General features: G+C 42.2%; 1 protein-coding gene across 4 annotated transcripts in view; it reads left to right on the top strand.

Moving 5' to 3' along the window:
• The window catches only part of ENAH (ENAH actin regulator), a 98150-nt gene that overhangs the window by 34922 nt on the left and 39615 nt on the right, over nucleotides 1–23613 (top strand). For 3 of the 4 annotated variants that reach the window (XM_042454324.1, XM_042454359.1, XM_042454351.1), the window contains exons 2-3: nucleotides 16955–17120; nucleotides 17700–17877. In XM_042454324.1, the coding sequence (XP_042310258.1) occupies nucleotides 16955–17120; nucleotides 17700–17877 (344 nt within the window). Of the gene's footprint in view, nucleotides 1–4276; nucleotides 4439–16954; nucleotides 17121–17699; nucleotides 17878–23613 lie in introns of those variants that run through there. The other variant, XM_042454333.1, reaches the window with a different exon arrangement.

The following is a 23613-nucleotide window of genomic DNA, read 5'->3' as shown; positions in this document are numbered from 1 at the left end:
ACCTTTATTTATGAAGTGCTGTAAATTTACACAGCGCTGTACATACAATCTTTTTAATTAGACGGTTCCCTGCCCTCGGGCTTACAATCTAAAAAGACATAGAATCATAGAATCATAGAGTTGGAAGAGACCGCAAGGGCCATCCAGTCCAACCCCCTGCCATGCAGGAAATCCAGATCAAAGCATCGTCGACAGATGGCCATCCAGCCTCTGTTTGAAGACCTCCAAGGAGGGAGACTCCACTACACTCCGAGGAAGTGTGTTCCACTGTCGAACAGCCCTTACTGTCAGGAAATTCCTCCTAATGTTGAGGTGGAATCTCTTTTCCTGTAGCTTGCATCCATTGCTCCGGGTCCTAGTCTCTGGAGCAGCAGAAAACAAGTTTGCTCCCTCCTCAATATGACATCCCTTCAAGTATTTAAATAGGGCTATCATATCACCTCTTAACCTTCTCTTCTCCAGGCTAAACATCCCCAGCTCCCTGAGTCGTTCCTCATAGGGCAAGGTTTCCAGACATTTCACCATTTTAGTCGCCCTCCTTTGGACACGCTCCAGTTTCTCAATGTCCTTTTTGAATTGTGGCGCCCAGAACTGGACACAATATTCCAGGTGGGGCCTGACCAGAGCAGAATATAGTGGCACTATTACTTCCCTGGATCTAGATACGATACTTCTATTGATGCAGCCTAAAATCGCATTGGCCTTGTTAGCTGCCGCATCACACTGTTGACTCATGTTCAACTTGTGGTCTACTTGGACTCCTAGATCCCTTTCACATGTTGTCTCCTTAAGCCAGGTGTCTCCCATCCTATATCTGTGCATTTCATTTTTTCGCCCTAAGTGCAGTACCTTACATTTCTCCCTGTTGAAGTTCATTCTGTTAGCTCTGGCCCAGCTTTCTAGTCTATTCAGGTCATTTTGAATTTTGATCCTGTCCTCTGGAGTATTAGCTATTCCTCCTACTTTAGTGTCATCTGCAAATTTGATAAGTATTCCCCCAATTTTTTTCCTCCAAGTCATTGATAAAGATGTTGAACAGTACTGGGCCCAGGACAGAGCCCTGTGGGACCCCACTGGTTACTTCTCTCCAGGATGAAAAGGAGCCATTGTTGAGCACCCTTTGGGTTCGGCCGGTCAACCAATTACAAATCCACTTAACATGACACAAAAGGAGAAGGGAGTGGTGGAGGGAAAGGGGATGAGGTCCAGCAGTTCCTCTCTACCTCCAAGGCCTGGACCAAGGGAGATGGACTGGAGGGAGGGCTTGGCTTCATAATGGATGGTTAATCATTTTCCAGGGAAAATACATACTCTCAAGTAGGATAATGCATATACAGTACATAGCAATACAGGAAGTGGTTCGATAAACAGACACCAAAAGAACATCAAATAGTAAGCGGCAATTATGCAAAGCCTGGGAAGGCTTCTCTGAACAGGATGGTTTTCAACTTCGTTTTGAAGCTGGTTAAAGAAGTGATGGCTCTTGCTTGCGGGGGAAGAAGGTTACAGGAGTGAGGGGCAGCAAGTGAAAAGGGGTGAATCCGGGATGAGGCAGAGGAAATCCTGGGCTGAGACAGCAGACCTTGACTACCAGAACGGAGGGCCCTATTGGGAAAGTGAAGGGAAAGAAAGTCTGATAAGTAAGGAGGGGCCAGACCATGGAGGGCTTTAAATGTCAACAGCAGGAGCTTAAACTGAATATGGAAAGGGAGGGGGAGCCAGTGAAGGGATGCCAAGACAGGAGAGATATGGTCAGAGCGGTGAGCGGATGTGATAATGCGTGCAGCTGAATGCTGGACAGAGATTAAAAGACGGAGGTGAGAAAGAGGAAACCCAGCCAGGAGGACGTTACAGTAATCAAGTCGTGAGACCACTAGGGCATGGACTTGGCAGTAGAGGTGGAGAGAAATGGTCGGATTTTGGCAATATTGTACAAAAAGAATCTACAAGCCTTGGCTGTGGTCTGGATCTGAGAGATACATGACAGAGAAGAGTCAAAGATAAAACCAAGACTGCGGGCTTGCTGGACTGGTTGAATAGAAGTGTTGCACACAGAGACAGAAAAGGAGTGTTGAAGGGTGGACTTAGGCGGAAAGACAAGAAAGAAAGAAAGACAGAGAAGCAGACCAAACAGGAAGGGAGGAGCAGCAACATTATATGTTAAAGATTTTTACACCTATGAAGAGATGCATGACTTAAATCCTTGAAGCCAGGTTGGGAGCATCTGGGTAAAAATAAAGGGGAGGATGTCATTGTGGGGGTCTACTATAGACCCTTAAGCCAGACTGTGTAATTGGATGATGTCTTCTTGGGACAGATGACCACATGTTCAGAAAGGAGAGATGTAGTAATAATGGGGGATTTCAACTATCATATTTGAAGCCAAACTCCTTCTTGACCCCCTGGCCATTGTACTGTGAGGTCCCTCAGGGTTCTGTTTTATCCCCTGTGCTATTCAACATATACATGAAACCACTGGGAGAGATCATCCAAAGTTTTGGGGTGTGGTGCCATCACTATGCAGATGAAACTCAGCTCTACCACTACTTTCCACATTAATCCAAGGAGGCTGTCCTGGTCCTAAACCAGTGTCTGCCATCAGTAAGGGACTGGATGAGGGCAAACAAATTGAAAATTAATCCAAACAAGACAGAGATGCTCCTGGCCAGATTAGGGAACAGGGATTCAGCCTGTGTTAAATGGGGTTACACTCCCCCTCAAGATGCAGGTTTGCAGTTTGGGTGTACTCCTGAAGTCAGCATTGAACTTGGCGGCCCAAGCCTCTGCAGTGATCAAGAGTGTCTTTGCGCTTTTAAAACTAGTGCATCAATTGCCCCCTTTCCATGAGACACCGGATCTGGCCTTCGTAGTGAATGTCTTAATGACATCTCATTTTGACTACTGTATCACTCCCTACTTGGGCCTGCCTTTGAAGAGTGTTCGGAAATTTAAGTTGGTCCAAAGAGCTGCAGCCAGACTGTTACTGGAGCAGGTTATAGAGACCACACAATGCCTTGTTGAAACAGCTGCACTGGTTGCCAGTTTGTTTCCGGACACAATTCAAAGTGCTGATTAGGACCTATAAAACCCTACATGGCTCAGATCCAGGCATTTTGGCAGACTGCATCTCCATATATGAACCGCCTCATATCCTGAGATCCTCAGGAGAGGCCCTTCTCTCAGTCCCACCCCTATCACAACTATGGTTGGTGGAGACATGAGAGAGGGCCTTCTCAGTGCCTACCCCCGACTCTAGGAACTCCCTTCCCAGCGAGACCAGAATGGCTCCTTCCGCCGATAGACATTTTAAAACAGAAAGCTTTTAAATAACATCCAAAGTTTAATTCCAGTTTAATTTCTCATTTTTAATTGTAAGTTTTTAGACTGTAAGCTGCTTTGAGTCCCAATTTTGGGAGAAAAGCAGGATACAAATAATGATGATGATGATGATAATGATGTGCTTTAAAGACTAAGCATACAGTGCTAGATAAATTGTACGTCATTCTGGAATTCAAATAATCATCCAAGTCGATGTCAAAAAGATGAGTCTTTTGTTGGAATAAATGTCATTTGACATGGCTCAGTGCATATTCTTATGATAAGGGCTGCTAGTGTTCAAAATACATTTATGCACAATGCGTATTTCCCCATGAATAAGGCAGCCAGAGATACAGTATTTAATCGAGGGTCTAATAGGCAGATACAGAATGAAGAAACTAGAATCGAGTCTAATCAAGTAAAGCTGGGCTGAAAAAGAAAAGGGTCAGGGAGACATATTGCAAGGACAAGGGGAGGAGTAACAACATATTGAGATTGTATACAGTTCAAGAGATGCACTGTTTGCTGGGAGAGTTGAACTTGCAATGTGCAGTGAAGGTCAAGTTGTGGATCAAGATGGAGGATTGATGCAGCTGATCTGGATCCAAGAAATTGTTTCCAAGGTAATGTCAGAGACTTGTTAGAAAACCCTAGAAAATCATTAGTACAAGAAGTAAACCTTGGCAGTTGGTTATCCTGAGAGTATTATTACAAAGTATGCTAGGGAACATATATGCATGCTCATTACATACTACATGCAAACTGAGCACATATATGAAATAATGTTTTGATGTTGAACTCTGCGTACTAAACCTGACACTCTGAAAAGCTAAGGGAGGTAGATCATAAGCAATTATTTGTTGATGCAAGAAGGGTCAAAGTGAATTTAACATGGCTTTAATTTCTGTTTCAGGCAAGCTAGCAAACAATTCAAACAGAACAGTAAACAAAACTTGTCAGTAAAGGACGAGGCAAGTGTACTCCAAAACATCATGAAGAGAATATAGATCTAACTGTACCTGAAGGTACGAAACACACACAGATATGTTTCTGGAGGGCCTAAATACCTTAAAGGTGCCAGATCTCATCTGATCTTGGAAGTGAAGCAGTGTCAGTCCTGGTTAGTACTTGGATGGTTTGTACTTGGATACCACAAGTTGAGATCTGTAATTTTGCAAGCTATTAATGATGACAATGAAGTAGTAATAAATGTAGTAGTAGCAGTAGTAGTAATTAAAATTCAATGAAAGCTGTGCTAGGTCATTAATAGAAACAAAAGAAAACCTATTGATGGGCAATACCTTCATTAAAATATGCCAGTATTCTATAAAAACTCGGCAGTCATTTGATTTTTTTCAGAATTGTTCATCCATAATTTTTGTGGGATTTTCTCTGAAGATGCCAGCTACAAATGCTGGCGAAACGTCAGGAATAAACTCTTCTAGAACTTGGCCACATAACCCGAAAAACCCACAAAAAGCTATGGATGCCAGCCCTGAAAGCCTTCAACTTCACACTGTTCATCCAGTTAGGAGGTATAAAAGGGGCAGAGGAGAGCAGAAAATTAAAAAAGGCATCAAAAAGGTGCTTCCAATTTCAGTTTCTCAGAGCAAAAATATAATAGAATTTATAAAATTCTTCAATGTTAATGTCTTTCTAATATAATTTTCCATTACATTATAAAACGGATCTCTTCCGGCAGGCCTTTCCTGAATAAAGTGCCCGGCCACAGAATGACTGCCCCTCCACATCATGGATTAGCCCACCACTCTGTCCTTGTTATATTTTTATTGTGTTTTTAATAGATATTTTAATTGTACATGTTCAATCCTGTTTTAAGGCAGGGAATTGGGACATAATTTTGTAAATGTGGATTTTAATATGTTGTGAGCCGCTTTGATTGTCTTGTAACAGAAAAGCAGGATATAAATAAAAGTTTTATTATTTATTATTTTAAAACACTCTCTTTAAACAAAATTGAGAGCACCATTGTGTAGTGATTTGAGCATTGGACTGAGACACTGGAGGCCAGGGGTTGAATCCTCGCGAAGTTATGGAAACCCCCTGGGTGACCTTGGGCAGGGCACACACTGTCAGTCTCAGAGAGTGGCAAAGGCAAACCCTTCTAAACAAATATTGCCTTAGGGTCACCGTAAGCCAGAAACGAAGGGCACACAACAACAACAATAATCAATGACATTTTTTCCCCTTTCTGTTGCTGTATCATGCAAAAACTGTTGGATAGAATTTCACCAAATTTGGAAAGTATGTTTAGTTCTTAAAATATAGGCTGCATAGTGTATATGGAATTTACTTTTTGAGGGATCTTGGGGCACCACAGTTATTTTTTCATTCATAGAAAGTAGTGTGTTCGATGACTAATTGGATGAAACATGCTCTCTCAAGAGCAACTGAGACTGACACGTAAACTGACACCATATTCCTTTTCTAGGGTAGTTGAAACAAATACGTTATTTACCCACATTGGGAACTTTAGCTACAAAATACAGTTCGCCTGCCCCGTATATGGTCTTGCTGTATGCGGACTTGAGCTCATGTGGATGGCAAGCCCGGTTGGGCAAAATTGTGTTGGAGGGAATGCGCCACTATTGAAATCAACAGGACTTGAGTCTGTGTGGTTTTTCCCATATGCGCGGAGTGGTGGTGGTCTATAACGGATCCTCCATGTATATAAAGGACTCACTATATATAGATTTGTTCCTGGGCATTACTTCTTAGATCAGGGGTAGGCAACCTGCGGCCCGCGGGCCGAATGTGGCCCGGCAAGGCCTTGGGAGCGGCCCCAGCCCGGTCCTGCCGCCGATTGCCGCCGGAGCTTTTGGCCTCTCGCTTGAGGGCGTGGGGCCTTTGGCCTATCAGGAGGAGGCAGGCAAGGGGGGGCAAGTGGCAGGCAAGGGGGACAATTGTCTATAGAAGCCTCTGAAACATGCATTTATATTAAAAAAAAATTAAAAAATCAGCCAATTTTTTGCGTGTCCCCCATTTTTTAGAAAAAGTATCCTCCATTTGAAAATTTTGTCCTACATTTGTCCCGGTTTATTTATTTATTTATTTATTTATTTTAAATTATTTAATTATTTATTTTTTGGCCTCAGCTCCCCCAGTTGTCTGAGGGACAGCAACCTGGCCCCCGGCTCAAAAAGGTTGCCTACCCCTGTCTTAGATGGAAAATTTAGTTACAGAGGCTGAAATAACATGAAAGAATAGAAATAGGTTCCTGCACTGCAAAAAAAGAAAAATGCAACATGTTTCTCCAAACTTCTTTTCTAAAATTAACAATATGCAAATATACAATGAAAAACCCAGATCAAGTAAGACTTGCATATGTAAACAAAAAGTCATTGAACCATGTAGAGATGACATAAAAGCTTCTTCCAAAATGCACCTTGGGGTGTTTTTTTCTTTATTTATTTCACTAGCCTCCACTTTTTTATGATTTCCATTTTGGTGGTTTTCTGGTTGCAGTGGTGTAGCAAAGACAGAGCCTTTAGTAAGCTGCTGTGGGGGACTGTTGCCTGACATGGTATGTGCTGATGTAGCAATACACAGACCAGCAGAAAGGAGAACAGTCATTGGGAGTTTCTTTCCCACTTGGGTGCTGCTGGGTAAGATGTTTGAACTGAGCCAGGCTTAGAAGGGGTGGAGGGGCTATGAGGCCTGTTCCAGCCATGCCATTGCAGCCTCATGGCAGCACAAGCATTGCCAGAAGAAGAAAAGAAACCTATAAAAGCCTGACAAATGGATATTAATAACTTCCACTGTCAGGATAACTAAATCTTCTACAAGGAGAAATTGAGTGGTTTTTCATAATTTGCTTGGACTCTAAAGTAACTGTTTATGTCTAGTCTGTGTAAAGAAATCTGAGATAGAGACTAATTGTTCAAAGGACTGATTTTCAAAAGAAATACAACTGAGAATACAGTGGGGCCCTTGGCATCTGCTGATATTTGGTTCCAGGACCCCTCCGGGGATATCAAAACCTGTGGATGCTCAAGTCCCATTAAATAAAATGGTGTCCCTTCTATAAAATGGCATAATCAAGGTTTGCTTTTTGGATTTTATGTATTTTTTAAAAAATATTTCCAAGCTGTGAATGGTTGAATCTGTGGATAAAGCATCTGTGGATATGGAAGTCCAACTGTATAATGGATTACAGTTAATTTTAAAGAACCACTGAGACTTTGGGGCGGCCTGTAGGCGCACCTTTCCCCGCCGGATCGGGGCCTCAGTGGCCAGAGCGGCAGCCGCCGAAGCCCCGATCCGCCGCTTTCCGGGCTGCAGGGAAGCGGCAAAAGGCCCCTTCCCCGCAGCCTGGAAAGGGGTGTCCTTGGGGCTTCAAGCCCCAAGGACACCCCGTGGCGGCGGGGAGAAGGACGGGGCCATTGGCCCCTTTTTCCTTTGGTCTGCTGGGCGCAGCCATCTGAAGCTGCGCCCAGCGGACCAAACCAGGAAGGAGCTCCAAAATGGAGCTCCTTCCGGGATCGGGACAGGGCGCCCTAGGCGCCCTGCCGCGACCCCAATATGTCACAACCGCACCGCCTCATTTGAAGGCGGCGTGGCCGTGACGTATCGATGATGGCGGCCGGGGTGTAGAAGGCGGGTGCTAATTTGTGCGCGCACACGCGCCGCTAGGGTAGGGCAGTGCAGAAGCACCGCCCCGCCTTAACCCTAGTACGCGCTCGCGCGTACTTTAAGCCCGTGTGTAACGGGCCTTAAAAGAGTTAAAGAACCTAGACAGAAGAGATTTGTTGTTCACATAGTAGACATAAGCCTAAGGTTTGGAGTAAGAGGAAGTGAACTATTTCAATGGAATTCTGGATCTTGTAGTATGACTATACTATACTCCGTAGAAAATATAAGTGGAGATTAATGGATTAAATAAAAGGATAAAAAGTGTAACTGCAGTGTGCAAGTTTTTTTCTCCTTCCACCTGATTTCATTTTCATTATTGGATAAAAAAGGTGGAATTATATTTGTATATTGCTTAGCAGGATGGTCACATTAGGTGTTACATTGAAAGAAATGAGTCATTTTAGAAGAGAATTTAAGCAATGATGTGAGTACTGTATAAATGAAATATGTACAGGCCAGAAAACAGAAAAAGAATATATGGGGGGAAAATAGAAATGACAGGAATGCATAAGAAACCAGAGGTGAAATCGATGATGAATTTTAGATTGAAGTGAATGAGACGGAATGGAAAGACAGTTTAAAAGAAAGAGGCGGAGGACAGGATGCTAACAGATGCAAAATAGTTAAAGAGGCACAACAAACATCTCTGAAAAAGGATAGATTCAAGGACAGTTATAAGCAATCAGATGAATTCAGTGGAAAAAAATGTTGGACAGTGAAGATGAGATGGACTTAAAGACAAGGTCTGCAAGAAGTGGTTATATGTTTTTGATGTTAAAATTAAATATGGAAAGAAAACCAAGCACAAGATACAAATGATTAGACCATGTAAAAGGTTGGATCCAGGAAGATTGTGGACCTATGGTGATCTTCTGTTGATTAGTATTTGATTAAGTGAAGTAGAAGGCAAGGAATAAGGAAAAAAGAAAGTAAGAGCATTCATATATTATTTTCTTTCTAAAATGTAGATTAAGAAAAAATCCTCAAAATGTCAGAGAATATATTGTAGAGTAGGCATTAATAATAACATAGAATTAAGAAATACACAGATTCTTCTTAGAATTAATATAAATAACATGCCAATTTCAATGTATACTTGTTTTATTATTTCTAATTGTTGTAATGTATCAGTTGTTCTTTAATAAGTACAGTCAGCCCTCCCTGTTCCCCTGTGTTACTGACTTTTCCTTTGCATTACTAATATGTTTTTCTTATATATAGAAATGCTTTGGGATATAAGAATATGATTTCCTTTTAGATGGCCAAAAGTATAGCACAATTGCTGTGGGGTAGCTCATGAGGGATTGTGCTGCTGTTTACCTTGCATGTTGTATGGAGGCACACAGTTACAATAGGATTGGCTACAGTGGAATCCCACTCTCCATTGTCTGCAGTGTTTACTGCAGACACACGTCAGACACTGAAAGACTGTTTCCCTTCACCACCACCCTGTTTTAAAAAAACAACTAAACACCTTTCAGCTAGACAGATGATATAGAAGAAAAGGGCAAGGCAAGCACAAAAAGTCTTTGTAAAAAGCAAAAGGCATTGTTAATTGAGCCTGTATTAAGCAAAATAATACAGAATTCTTGCATGCAGATTGTGTATCCAGATAGTTGGCAGAAATGAAAAAAATGAGGAAAGCAAAGAGTGGGTGGAGGTTCAGGTTTTTACAGCCTTTCCATAGATGCCATAACATTTACAGTGGTCAAGAAGTTGCAAAACTGATTCATAAGAGGTGCAGAACTCCATCATTTTCCCTTTGCGTATTTGGCAAGAGAGAGAGAGAGAGACTGTGGGCCTGCTTCAGCTTTAAATTTTCCATTTTCTGAAAGTAATTGGAATCGTCCGCACAGAGCAGTATTAGGGGGGATGTGTGTACCTCATTAATGGTGAGGAAGAATTTTGCAGAGTGACTACATTTTATATTTTTGTGTAAGATTTGTGCCCTAAATATTTAACTAGGGCTAATTCTGTGTCCAATGATCTTGTCTGCACAATCTGTGAGACCTTAAATACCCAGACTAGTATATCTGTCCACTAATACTCTTTCAAGGCATACATTCACTAAAGGAACCAAATCTCATCTGATCATAGAAGAAGCAGGGTCAGTCCTGATTAGTACTTGTATGGGAGACTGCCAGTGAATACCAGGTGCTGTAGGCTGATAGAAGAAGGAACTAGCAGAGCCACCTCTGCATATTTCTTGTCTAAGAAGACCCTATGAAATTCATGGGGTCACCATAAGTTGACAGAAGCTTTGAAGTTACATAGACAAACAGCATTCATTCATGACACTTTCTGTGCAGAAAAATATTACATTGCAATTATCATTGTTTATGATAGACAAGTTTTAAGAAAAGCTTTGTTACTGTTTTGTTAATTGCCTCTTCAACAGATTTTATTTGCAGCAACTTTGTTTTTAGAATTTGTTCAGGAAAGAACAGAATTACAGAGATAAAGCTTTGAGCAGTGTATGTACCATATTTTCTGGCGTATAAGACTACTTTTTAACCCTTTTAAATCTTGTCAAAAGTCGGGGGTCGTCTTATACGCCGAGTTAAGCCCAGCCTGCTCAGGCCGCAAGAGAGCCACGCGGCCCGGCATGTGCACCCGACCTCCAGACCTTCAGAAGTCCGCGGGCACGTGCCCGGCCTACTCCTGCCTTCCCAGGCCTCCAAGGAGGCCCAGACCTCCACAGAGGACACTAGGGCGCACCTGGCCTGCTCCTGCGTGAGCAGCAAATGATTAAACTGTATCCTTGACTGCAACCCAGCTGTCTATAAAAATCTAAGTTACATGCCATGGCCCTTGTTTGTTAACCTTTGTGTATAAATTTGGCTTATAAAAGTTCAGATGAATTTTATGATGTTTTGGTGGCAGCTTAAAATAATTTGTTTTAATGTTTCCATAGCATAATAAACTTTTAAAAAATGAATGTAGCTTAGCATTCTATAACTTTTTAGATGACTAAATTAAAAAATAGGTTTGGAAGATACATGGTGGATATATATGAGTTTGTCTAAATTCTGTAAAACAGTGGAATGCTAGTAGTATTGACTAACCTTTCCTTCTTATCCTAGATGGAGCCTTTTCTCAGAGCAGTTGAAGCCACTTATGTTTACCCTAGGAGTGAACAAAAGAGGCTGTTGAATAAAGTAAAGTAAAAGGTGATGTTCAGTAAAGTGTTTTTAAATCATTGGTCCAAAACACACTGCAGAAATAATCCAGTTTGAGATTGCTTTTACTGCTCTGGCTCAGTGTAGGGAATTCTGGGAACTGTAGTTTTGTGAAACAGTTAGCCTTCTCTGTCAGAGAGCTGTGATGTAGCAATAAACTACAGTTCCCAAGCTTCCCTAGCACTAAGCCAGGGCAGTTAAAGCAGTCTCAGACTGGATTACTTCTGCAGTGTGTTTTTGACTGTTGATGCTAGAAAGTATCTGTAAGATTCTGTTATGCTACTCTGGATATTTTGGTATCCGAGAAGCTGATTTGGACTTCTACATGTAGCATACAGACCTTTCACTTTTAAAAAATTAAGACTGCATCCAATGCTTTAAATGCCATGCTCAATGCTGTGGAATGCTGGTAATTGTACTTTTGTGAGACATTCAGCCTTCTCTGTCAGAGAGCTTTTGTGCCTCAACAAACTGCAAATACCAGAATTCCATAGCATTGAGTCATAGCAGTTAAATTAATGTCAAAGTGGATTATTTCTGTAGTGTGGATGCAGCCAGAGAGGAGAAAAAAAACCTCCAGCTGCTTGTTTCTTTAGCAGATGAATCTCAACCTTATGTGGTTGATATATAATGTTTTCCTCCAAAGAATGTCAGAGAAAGGAGGAAAGGGTCAGTACTATTTGTTTTTTCAAATGGTACCTGATACATGTCAGTTAGTTGACTTAGTTCTAATGTTTATGTTATATGCTAAACCTACAATAATGTTTAGCATAATAAATGACTACCAAGACCACAAATTTTTGTTAACATAAAACAATAAGAGTAATGGTAATACTGAAATTTCATTCCATTGGTGATTAAAACTGCAGCTGAAAAGTCAGAGAAATGTGTTTACAAGTGCTGAATAGAAAAAAGGAACTAAAATTTTAGTTCATGAATTTGCTTTTTAACTGAAAAAGAAAATGTGTTTGCTGTATTTTTTTTCACTGATTGTAATTTGGATCTTTTGCTTTCTTCCAGATCAAACAGATTATTTATTTTAAAAATTCCACAGAAGAACATTTTTCTAGGAGATTCACCATTCATTAAAATAATTTGTTTAACTAGCTGTCCATCTTTCCTTTTCTAGTTGTATAAACTTTGTATAATCACCTGTTGGTGTAGACATTTCCAAAGTGGGAGTCATGTCCATATGTTGCAGCAAGAGTCCTGTGGTACTAAAAGGAGTTAAGAAGTTTATTATAGCACGAGGTTTTAAGGACTACTCCGTGCATTTCCCTTATTTTACTCCTTGCATCTGATTGAAATGGGCTGTCATCTAAAATTGCTTTTATAATAATAAATTTGTTAGTCTTTAAGATGTCATATGTTTATTTGCTGGCTTTGGTTCTCTATAAATAATTGCTGCCTAAGTGTAAGAAAATAAGTAGCAAAATGCTTTGGTTTTGAATTGGCTGTTAATTAGGGGAAGTTTGTAAGGCTAATCAGAACAGAGGGCTTCTAAGCTATGTTGCTACTCATCTTCTCTGTCAAAGCTAAACAATATAGTATTTGCAAAAAGTATGGAGAAATAGTAATGTTTCTGGTAAATGAATGACATGGTTTAGAAAAACCACAAATGTAATAACAAAAAGGGCTGTGGAGCTATTTATACAGTATTTTCTCTCCAGGGATATAAATGGTTCCCAAGCTTATGTGCTTTTCCTCTGATTCCCTCCCATTGTGGAGATGGTACTAACAAAGATTTGTGTAGTTATTTGACTACAAGATCATTTACATTGAGAGGGACACCTCTTCCATAGTAACAGGAAATCCCAAGTTAAAATAATTAATAGTGTTTTCCTGCTCTCATTATCCCATAGTGGTAGGAATGAGAGAATCTGGAGGGAATTGATCAGGTCTGAATAAGCCAAAAATGAAATCAGTTCAAAAAAAGCTAATATAACCTATAGTTCTTGTGGGAAGGTACAACTCTCCATTTATTGATTTCTGCCATATAGCTAAAACATCACAGATAGGTGGCCAACCAGCCTCTGTTTTGAAACCTGAAATGAAAAAAGTTGACCACCTTCCAAAGTAGTCTCTTCCACTTTTGAACAAAAATACACTCATCCCTCCATATTTGCGGCTTCGAAATTTGCTGATTTGATTGTTCACGGATTTGATTAATATGTTTTCTTTAGGAATATTTGGGTTCTCCAGCGCAACTCTGTGGTCAACTTTAACTAAAAGTTGCACTGAAAGACCTAGAGATTCTGAGAGAGAACACTCCACTAGGCCTTTGTAGCTCATCCAGCGAAACTCTATGGTCAATGTCTGGCAGATGTTGACCATAGAGTTGCACTGGAGGACCTAGAGATTCCTAGAGAGGGATCCTCTCAAGTAAAAACACGGTGTTTTTGTTATTTGCGGTTTTTCCATATTCACGGGGGTCTTGTGCCCCTAACCCTAGTGAATATGGAGGGACAAGTGTACATTGGTTTGGGCCCTACTTTCTTGAAGAATGGAAAACAAGTTTGCTCTGTCTTCCATAGCACAGCCCTTCAGATAATTAGAGATGGTGATCTTGTCAGTTCTCATTCTTCACCACACTAAACATGTTCTGGTCTTTTGACCATTTCTTGTTTCCAAATCCTTTACCATCTTCATCTCCCTTCTTTGATATGTTCTGAATTTTCAATTTCCTGCCCAAAACAGAATGCAAGTTAGGTTACTGCTTCCTTTAGATGTGGACACTAGTCTAGGATTTCATTGGCTTATTTTGCCACAGCATCACATAGTTGAGTCTTATTTAGTCTGTGGTCTACAAATGGTAAAACAAGGAATGGGATGCATAAACATTGAAAAACCTAGTATGTGAAAACTAACACCAGTAGCAATGGGACATTTTCAGTCAATAATTACATACTGGTTTGATCTGAAAATTACAATCCAAGAAGATGGGGTGTTATTAATACAGAGGCATGATGTAGCAAAAAGTGAATCATAGAGTTGCAAGAGATCTCAATGGCCATCAGGTCCAACAGGACATTTACTATACTTGATCTTAGCCAAAAGGCCGAGAAGCGATCCAACAGGACATTTACAAGTCACATGTTCTCAGCCTCAGGGAAGGCAATGACAATTGTCCTTTAAACAAATCTTGCCAAGAAAACCCTGTGATGGGGTCATTATAAGTAGGAAACGACTTGAAGGCAAACAGTGACAACAACTACCATCAATGTACTAAATTTGTAGAATAAACTCCAGATGCTGCTGTCATGTGTAGCCCCTGGTATAACTCCTAGAATTTGGTTTCTCTTCAGAAATGGTGTAAACAATCATAGAATCATTCAGTCGCAGAGCGGAAAGAGACCTCAAAGGCCATCCAGTCCAACCCCCTGCCACACAGAAATGTACGCACCCCCCTGACAGATGGCCATCCAGCCTCTGGAGCCAATCTGGAGTCAAAACTATTTCGACAAAGTAACAGAGCTCCTGCAACTCATCAAAGACCGCCGGCCCTTGTCCGGAACTGTTCTGGTTTATTTTGCCTCAGAATGCCCTCTATGGGGACCCAAGAAGCCCCAAAAGCATATTCCCATATGCCATATAGGATTTCTGGAAATAAGTGTGGCACTCCAAGGTCTCCTGGAGGGCTAACGTGCCCCCCTAGCCCTCCACAGTTGCCCACTCATGCTCTAAAAGGACATTCTCTTCTCTGTAGAATATCCTCTTTCAGACATATCTTTTAGATCAGGGGTCGGCAATGTCCGGCCCACGGGCTGGATGCAGTCCGCGGAGGCCTTTGAGTCGGCCCCTGGCTCCTCCTGCCGCTGCCGCCGGTTGCGGCTTTTGACCGCTCTGGGCGCCGCCATTTTGGGGGGAAATGGTGGCAAAATCTCGCACGACCTTCCTGTGCCACTTTTTTTGCCCAAAATGGCGGCGAAATCTCGCACGACCTTCCCGGAGGTCGCACAAGATTTCAGCGCCACTTTGGGCAAAAAATGGTGTGGAAATCTCGCGCAACCTCAGGGAAGGTCGAGTGAGATTTCGGCGCCATTTTTCTGCTTAAAATGGCAGCGCCCAGGGCTCCGACGGTGGCAGAGGGCCCCTGGGAGGCCCGTTGCCGTCGCTGGGGCCCTCCAGGAGGGCTCCAACGGCCGCAGAGGGCCCCTGGGAGGCCAGTTGCCGTCGCTGGGGCCCTCCAGGAGGGCTCCGGCAACGGCAGCGGGCCTCTGGCATCAGGGGCCGGCAAAGACGGGGAGGCCTCCAGCGCTGGCGGTCCCTGCCTGCTCTTTCCCGGCCTCTGACAGGGCCTGGGGCCCTGTCAGGGGCCGGCAAAGAGGAGGTGGCCTGGCCCCTGGGGGTGGAAGCTCCGCCCCTGGGGGTGGAAGCTCTGCCCCCGGCGGTGGGAGCTCCGCCCCGGGGTGGGAACTCCGCCCCCGGAGGGTGGAAACTCCACCCCCCAGCTTCGGCCCCCCAGTTGTCAGCAATTGGGACAGCAACCCGACCCTCGGCTCAAAAAGGTTGCCTACCCCTGTTTTAGATGTTACTTTACTGTGCTCCTCCTTTAAATGGTTGCTATGTTTTATTGCAATGTGTGCTAAATTAGTATTGGTTTAGGTTGTACTGTATTTATAGATAGTTTAATATTATTATCTGATTTGTGAAGATCACTGCAGAGTGGTGTCACCAGGATTTCTGGAACACGTTGCTATCGTGTTGATGGGCTGCGACATTATGGTTTTTTTATATGGTTGGTAGATGTGGATATGCTCAGCTAGTTCCTGGCATTGGTAAATGGGCAAAGGTCTGAAAACCAAAACCTAACCTGATAATAGGGCAATATTGTTTATGGAGCAAGATGTTTATGCAAGCAGTTCTAGAGGGGGCCGCACCCTGAAGCTTTCCCTGTGCAGCTTGTGGGTACTGATGATGCTGTCATAATTATAGGCAGAAGTATCTTTTGTTGCGTGAAGGTGCCTTCTATTGACTTGGGCTGGTGGCTTAGATGGACCTTAACTAGATGGGGAAAACATACCTTTAGTACTTTGTACTCTCATATTTTAGGTTAGATTCCTACAGTGAGTTTTACTCTGGAGCGCTAAAATGTGGTAGCATATCCATGCTGGGTATTCTAGACCTATCATTCTAGTTCTGTCTTACATTTGTTTCGAAGTCTGTTCATAGTGTTGGTCTCAACTTCTAAAGCTTAGTACTATCTTTCCACATACAAAACTGCCCAAACCCTGAGAGTGTCACTTACTCCTCTCAGTGACCCTGAGAAGCTGAGGGTACAGTTTGAGGGTAGAGACATTTCAGAGCAGAGATGGGAGGACAGGCCTTTTTTCTCATAGTGCTCTTATTGTAGGTTGCTTGGATTGTTTGTTGGTCCATACTGGTGACTTTGACTTGTTCATCCTTTCTTGAATTGAGAGAATGGTTTTAGGCCATTTTTGCGGCTGGCCCTCTTAGTAAATGTGTGTGATTTTTGTGCATTTTTAAATCCCCCCCCCTAGTTAATCACACTGGGATTTTAAAAAAATTAAATTGATCTAACTTAATGTGTTAGGAGTTTAAAAATGGGGAAATTGGCAAAATCATTAATTTAGTCTAGCTGGTTAGTACTCCTTTTCTTTTGTTCAAATAACTAAGTATGCATTCTTTGAGTATAGTGTCTGATACTTTTAAAACAGCTAAGTATGGTTGTATATGCTTTCATCATAGAATGATGTGTCTCTTTTCATGTTGAATGTTTAACATCAGAATCCCTTTCATTACTAACAATTTGTTTTTCCCTTCTCCTCTACCTTCTTATACAGTGAGCAGAGTATCTGTCAAGCACGAGCTGCTGTAATGGTCTATGATGATGCCAATAAGAAGTGGGTACCAGCTGGTGGGTCTACTGGATTTAGCAGAGTTCATATATACCATCATACAGGCAACAATACTTTTAGAGTAGTTGGCAGGAAGATTCAGGATCATCAGGTGAGTGATTTCTGTGAACCAGAGCAGTTCAAATAACATTTTTATGGCTAGATTAAACAAATTTGCTCCTCTGGTAAAAGAAAGAAATCTTTGCATGCAACACACAGTGTATACTGACACTATTCCTACTTGTTTGAAAGCCACTTAATAAAATTATCAAGAATTATTATAGAACTAGTATAATGGATTAATTGTTTTAATTCTTGTTTATTGTAAGAGACAGAATGGCTCTATGGAGTATGTGACATCTATTTTTGAATTTTGTTAAATATTTTCAGCAATCAAGTAGTGTTCTTTATTTTAGGACTTTTAATTTAAATATTTTTAAAACATACATTTTAAATGCTATTTGAATTGTACTTGCTAGTGTTGGAGATTTTTGATCGCTAATGATAGAAACAATATCATTCCAGAAAGTCAGGAAATATGAGCATCTGTGCTGATATTAGGAAATGAATTCCAACGTGTTGGGTCTTCTAGACAGCATCTTGGTCTATTATTTTGAAAGAATTAACAGAAGGAAATGTGCATATACCTGCAAATTAACAGGTATAACTTTAATTTATTTTATTTGTCTAGGTGGTAATAAATTGTGCCATTCCAAAAGGACTGAAGTACAACCAAGCAACACAGACTTTTCATCAGTGGCGGGATGCTAGACAAGTGTATGGTCTCAACTTTGGCAGTAAAGAAGATGCCAATGTCTTTGCAAGTGCCATGATGCATGCCTTAGAAGTGTTGAATTCACAAGATTCTGGTAAGGCTGCCTAAATTTTCAGTACTTGTAGATAAATAATGGTTCAAGTTCACTTAGATGTATTTACTTCAGGTTATTTCAGTGTCAGATCTGTGTAGCAATTTAAGCTGTTTAACTTTCTTACACTGAATCAACCAACATTATGTTTACTTATCTAAACCCTAATAATGTACCTTGAAAACAAGGTATTTTGTTTATTTTTATTTGGTCTGTTTTTGTCTTGTATACTGAAGAGGTAACAAATCAGGCTGTGGAGAATGCAGTTAGATTTCATGCTGTAAAATGATAATTGATTATATTTGGGGAAAGAGGGAAGCAAGAACCCAAAAAGCATTTCCAAAATCTATGACTAGTGAACTTAGCAAGTGGAAAAATGTAAGAACCCTCTCAGCAAATATAATCATATTCAAGAATACAGAAATGAAACAATAGTGTACATGTATAAATATTTTCAAGAGGGATCTGAACATTATTCATTGTTCTGAATCTTATTCATAATGATAATTTACCAGCATCACTAGGCTCCCAAAAGGTAGTTTAAACTCCTGGTTACAGAACAGTTGGTTATGGAACAGTTGGAGTTGCCAAAAGCAGAACATATCTCTAGTTCTATAAGTGTTTTGTTTTGCTTTGTCTTTGAAGGATGAAACATAAGAACTTTTCAAAGCAGTAGCAGCTGTTTTTATTTAAATCAACATACCAAAAAGTTATTTGATCCTTTGTCTGGATCATAAAAAATAGGCCAAAATAAATTTTGCTTGGTCTTTTAAGGAGCCACAAGATTTTGTTGCATTTCTACAACAGAGGTCCCTCTCTGGATCTGAGGCTTATTCAGTTTCTACTTTAAAGATAAATTCCCTTAGGGCTTGTCTACACTTTCAAGAATACTCTGGGGTGCCTCCAAGAGTATTATGGCCCCCAAATTCCTCCCAAGTTCACCTCTCCACCTACCTGCTGAAGATGATGGGTAGCTGTGGTCCCTGCGAGCCTACCAGCATGCTGCAGGCATGAGTTGCTATGAGTTCAGGACAAGGGTAGGCACCTTGTTCTGGCCTCAGAGAAATTTGCATCTGCAGAGTGTCTCATCATAGAATCATAGAATAATAGAGTTGGAAGAGACCGCAAGGGCCATCCAGTCCAACCCCCTTGCCATGCAGGAAAGCCAAATCAAAACATCCCCGACAGATGGCCATCCAGCCTCTGTTTAAAGACCTTCAAGGAAGGAGATTCCACTACACTCCGAGGGAGTGTGTTCCACTGTCGAACAGCCCTTACTGTCAGGAAGTTCTTCCTAATGTTGAGGTGGAATCTCTTTTGCTGTAGCTTGCATCAATTGTTCCGGGTCCTAGTCTCTGGAGCAGCAGAAAACAAGCTTGCTCCCTCCTCTATATGACATCCCTTCAAATATTTAAACAGGGCTATCATATCACTTCTTAACCTTCTCTTCTCCAGGCTAAACATCCCCAGCTCCCTAAGTCGTTCCTCGTAGGGCATGGCTTCTAGACCCTTCACCATTTTAGTCGCTCTCCTTTGGACATGCTCCAGTTTTTCCACATCCTTTTTAAATTGTGGTGTCCAGAACTGGACACAATATTCCAGGTGGGGCCTGACCAGAGCAGAATGTAGTAGCACTATTACTTCCCTTGATCTAGACACTATACTTTTATTGATGCAGCCTAAAATTAGAATCATAGAATCATAGAGTTGGAAGAGACCGCAAGGGCCATCCAGTCCAACCCCCTGCCATGCAGGAAATCCAGATCAAAGCATCGTCGACAGATGGCCATCCAGCCTCTGTTTGAAGACCTCCAAGGAGGGAGACTCCACTACACTCCGAGGAAGTGTGTTCCACTGTCGAACAGCCCTTACTGTCAGGAAATTCCTCCTAATGTTGAGGTGGAATCTCTTTTCCTGTAGCTTGCATCCATTGCTCTGGGTCCTAGTTTCTGGAGCAGCAGAAAACAAGTTTGCTCCCTCCTCAATATGACATCCCTTCAAGTATTTAAATAGGGCTATCATATCACCTCTTAACCTTCTCTTCTCCAGGCTAAACATCCCCAGCTCCCTGAGTCGTTCCTCATAGGGCAAGGTTTCCAGACCTTTCACCATTTTAGTCGCCCTCCTTTGGACACGCTCCAGTTTCTCAATGTCCTTTTTGAATTGTGGCGCCCAGAACTGGACACAATATTCCAGGTGGGGCCTGACCAGAGCAGAATATAGTGGCACTATTACTTCCCTGGATCTAGATACGATACTTCTATTGATGCAGCCTAAAATCGCATTGGCCTTGTTAGCTGCCGCATCACACTGTTGACTCATGTTCAACTTGTGGTCTACTTGGACTCCTAGATCCCTTTCACATGTTGTCTCCTTAAGCCAGGTGTCTCCCATCCTATATCTGTGCATTTCATTTTTTCGCCCTAAGTGCAGTACCTTACATTTCTCCCTGTTGAAGTTCATTCTGTTAGCTCTGGCCCAGCTTTCTAGTCTATTCAGGTCATTTTGAATTTTGATCCTGTCCTCTGGAGTATTAGCTATTCCTCCTACTTTAGTGTCATCTGCAAATTTGATAAGTATTCCCCCAATTTTTTCCTCCAAGTCATTGATAAAGATGTTGAACAGTACTGGGCCCAGGACAGAGCCCTGTGGGACTCCACTGGTTACTTCTCTCCAGGATGAAAAGGTGCCATTGTTGAGCACCCTTTGGGTTCGACAGGTCAACCAATTACAAATCCACTTAATAGTTGCCTTGTCCAGCCCACATTTTACAAGCTTGTTTGTGAGAATGTCATGGGGAACCCTGTCAAAGGCCTTACTGAAATCAAGATATACTACATCCACAGCATTCACTTCATCTACCAAGCTGGTAATTTTATCAAAGAAAGAGATTAGATTTGTCTGGCATGACTTGTTTCTCTGAAACCCATGTTGACTTTTTGTGATTATGGCATTGGCTTCTAGATGTTCACAGACTCTCTGTTTAATGATCTGCTCCAGAATCTTTCCTAGTACTGATGTCAGACTAACTGGACGATAATTGTTGGGATCCTCTTTTTTCCCCTTTTTGAAGATGGGGACAACGTTTGCCCTCCGCCAGTCTGCTGGGACTTTTCCTGTTCTCCAGGAGTTTTCAAAGATTATTGCCAATGGCTCCGATATTACATTAGCCAGTTCTTTTAATACCCTTGGATGTAGCTCATCTGGTCCTGGAGACTTAAATTCATTTAGGTTAAACAGGTATTCCTGTACTATCTCTTTACTTATTTTGTGCTGAAATTCCCCTATTCTGTCCTCTGCTCCATTATCCTCAGGTTGAGCACCCTTTGCCTTTTCTGAGAAGACTGAGGCAAAGAAAGTGTTGAGTAATTCTGCCTTTTCTCTGTCTTCTGTTAGCATTTTGCCATCTTCTCCACGCAGTGGCCCTACCGTTTCCTTCTTCTTCCTTTTGCTGTTTTTTGTTGTTCTTAACCTCTCTAGCAAGCCTGAGTTCATTCTGTGCTTTGGCTTTTCTGACCTTATCTCTACACTTGCTAGCTATTTGTTTGAATTCCTCTTTGGTGATTTCCCCATTTTTCCATTTCTTATACATGTTCCGTTTAAAATTTAGCTGAGCTGAAAGTTCCTTTGTCATCCATCCTGGGTTCTTGCGACATCTCCCATTTTTCTTTCTCACTGGAACTGTTTTAATTTGTGCCTTCAGTATCTCCCTTTTGAGAAACTCCCATCCATCTTGAACTCCCTTCTCTTTTAGTATTCCTGACCATGGGATCGCACCCAGTATTTCTCTAAGTTTACTGAAACCCGCTCTCCTGAAGTCTAGAATGCGTGTCTGACTATGCCTGGCTTCTCCTTTCCATTGTATAACAAACTCCAGGAGAACATGGTCACTTCCACCTAAGGATCCCACCACTTGCACTTCATTAACCAAGTCATCCTTGTTGGTTAGGATCAGATCTAAAATAGCTGATCCCCTTGTTGCCTCTTCCACCTTTTGGACCATGAAATTGTCTCCAAGGCAAGTGAGGAATTTACTAGGCCTTGAGGATCTGGCTGAGTTTGACTTCCAACAAATATCAGGGTAGTTGAAGTCACCTATCACTACTACATCTCTCCTTTCTGACTGTGTGGTCATCTGTTCTAGAAAGGCATCATCCAATTCCTCCGTCTGACTTGGGGGTCTGTAGTAGACTCCCACCATAACATCCTTGTTGTTTCCCTGCCCTTTAATTTTTATCCAGATGCTCTCCACCTGGCTTCCAGGATTGATGTCCTGGATCTCTTCACTGGTGTAAATATCTCTGACATATAGGGCTATTCCTCCTCCTTTCCTGTTTGGCCTGTTTCTCTTGAAAAGGTTATACCCCTCTATTTCCACATTCCAATCATGAGACTCATCCCACCAGGTTTCAGTGATGCCTATTATATCGTATTTGCTTTGTTGTACCAGGAGTTGAAGTTCATCATGCTTATTTCCCATGCTCTGTGCATTAGTGTAGAGGCATCTAAGACCATGTGTTCCCTTTACTTGCTGCTTGTGCAAGTTCTTTTGCCTCCCACTGTTGGGTCCTTGCACTGTTTGTCTTGTTCCCTCTCTGTCAATTTGACTATCTTCTCCAGTCTTTTTGCCTTCCAGAATACTGTCTCCCTCCCCCACATAACTCAGTGTAAAGCCCTCCTGATCAAATTCTTGAGGCGATTGGCAAAAATGTTTTTGCCAACTGGCGTGAGATGCAACCCATCCCTTGCCAGAAGTCCCTCCTCATGGAACCGCAACCCATGGTCCAAGAATCCAAATCGTTCTTGGCGGCACCATCTACAGAGCCAGTTATTTACATCCGCTATTTTCTTCTCCCTTCCTGGACCATGCCCTTCGACTGGCAGAAGAGAGGAGATGACAACCTGTGCATCCACCTCTTTCAACTTCCTACCCAAAGCCTCATAATCCCTTATGATATTCTGAAGGCTATGCCTTGCAGTATCATTGGTTCCCACATGAACCAAAAGAAAGGGGTAATGGTCAGTAGGCTTGACCAGTCTTGTCAGCCTCTCTGTCACATCACGGATCTTTGCCCCAGGGAGACAGCACACCTCCCGAGACATCTTGTCAGGCCCACAAACCACTGGTTCAGTGCCTCTCAGCAAAGAGTCCCCGATGACCACTACACGCCTCCTCCGAGGCTTAGCAGCAGCCATTCCCTTTGATGGAGCTCTCTGGGTCCCCTGCTCTGTCCCTGAAGTCTGTCCCTGCTGCTGTTCCTCATCATCCTTGATAGCAGAGAGAGATTGAAATCGATTCTGTAGCTGTAAGCTTACAGAATGTTCCCTGGTTTCCCTACTTCTGTGTGTGACCCTCTTCCAACTATCTACTTCTGTTGTGTGTGAAGTGACCTCCTCTTCCCCAGCAACTTCTTTTGTGTGTTTCCTGTCCAGGACCATCTGGTCCGTTCTGGTCAGGACAACCTCTTCCTCCCTATGATGCTGAAGTGTAGCTACCTGGGCCTCCAGCTGCTGTACTTTCTCTTCTAAGAGGGTTACCAACTTGCACTTGGGGCAGGTAAAGTTCCCCATATCCCTAGGCAAGAAGACAAACATCCCACAGGTGTTGCAGGTGACTGCAGCAGGGCCTTCAGTGTCCATATTGAGAAGTCTTAAGGAAACTCTGAGCAAAACTGTGGGTTTCCCCTGCTAAACACAAGTGTAAAGACCCCCTGATGGCTTGGCTTTTGTCCCCAAACT

The sequence above is a fragment of the Sceloporus undulatus genome, chromosome 1, assembly GCF_019175285.1.
Source record: "Sceloporus undulatus isolate JIND9_A2432 ecotype Alabama chromosome 1, SceUnd_v1.1, whole genome shotgun sequence".
NCBI lineage: Eukaryota > Metazoa > Chordata > Lepidosauria > Squamata > Phrynosomatidae > Sceloporus > Sceloporus undulatus.
The sequence above is the reverse complement of the archived record's forward strand: the minus strand, read 5'-3'. Positions and strand labels throughout refer to the sequence as shown.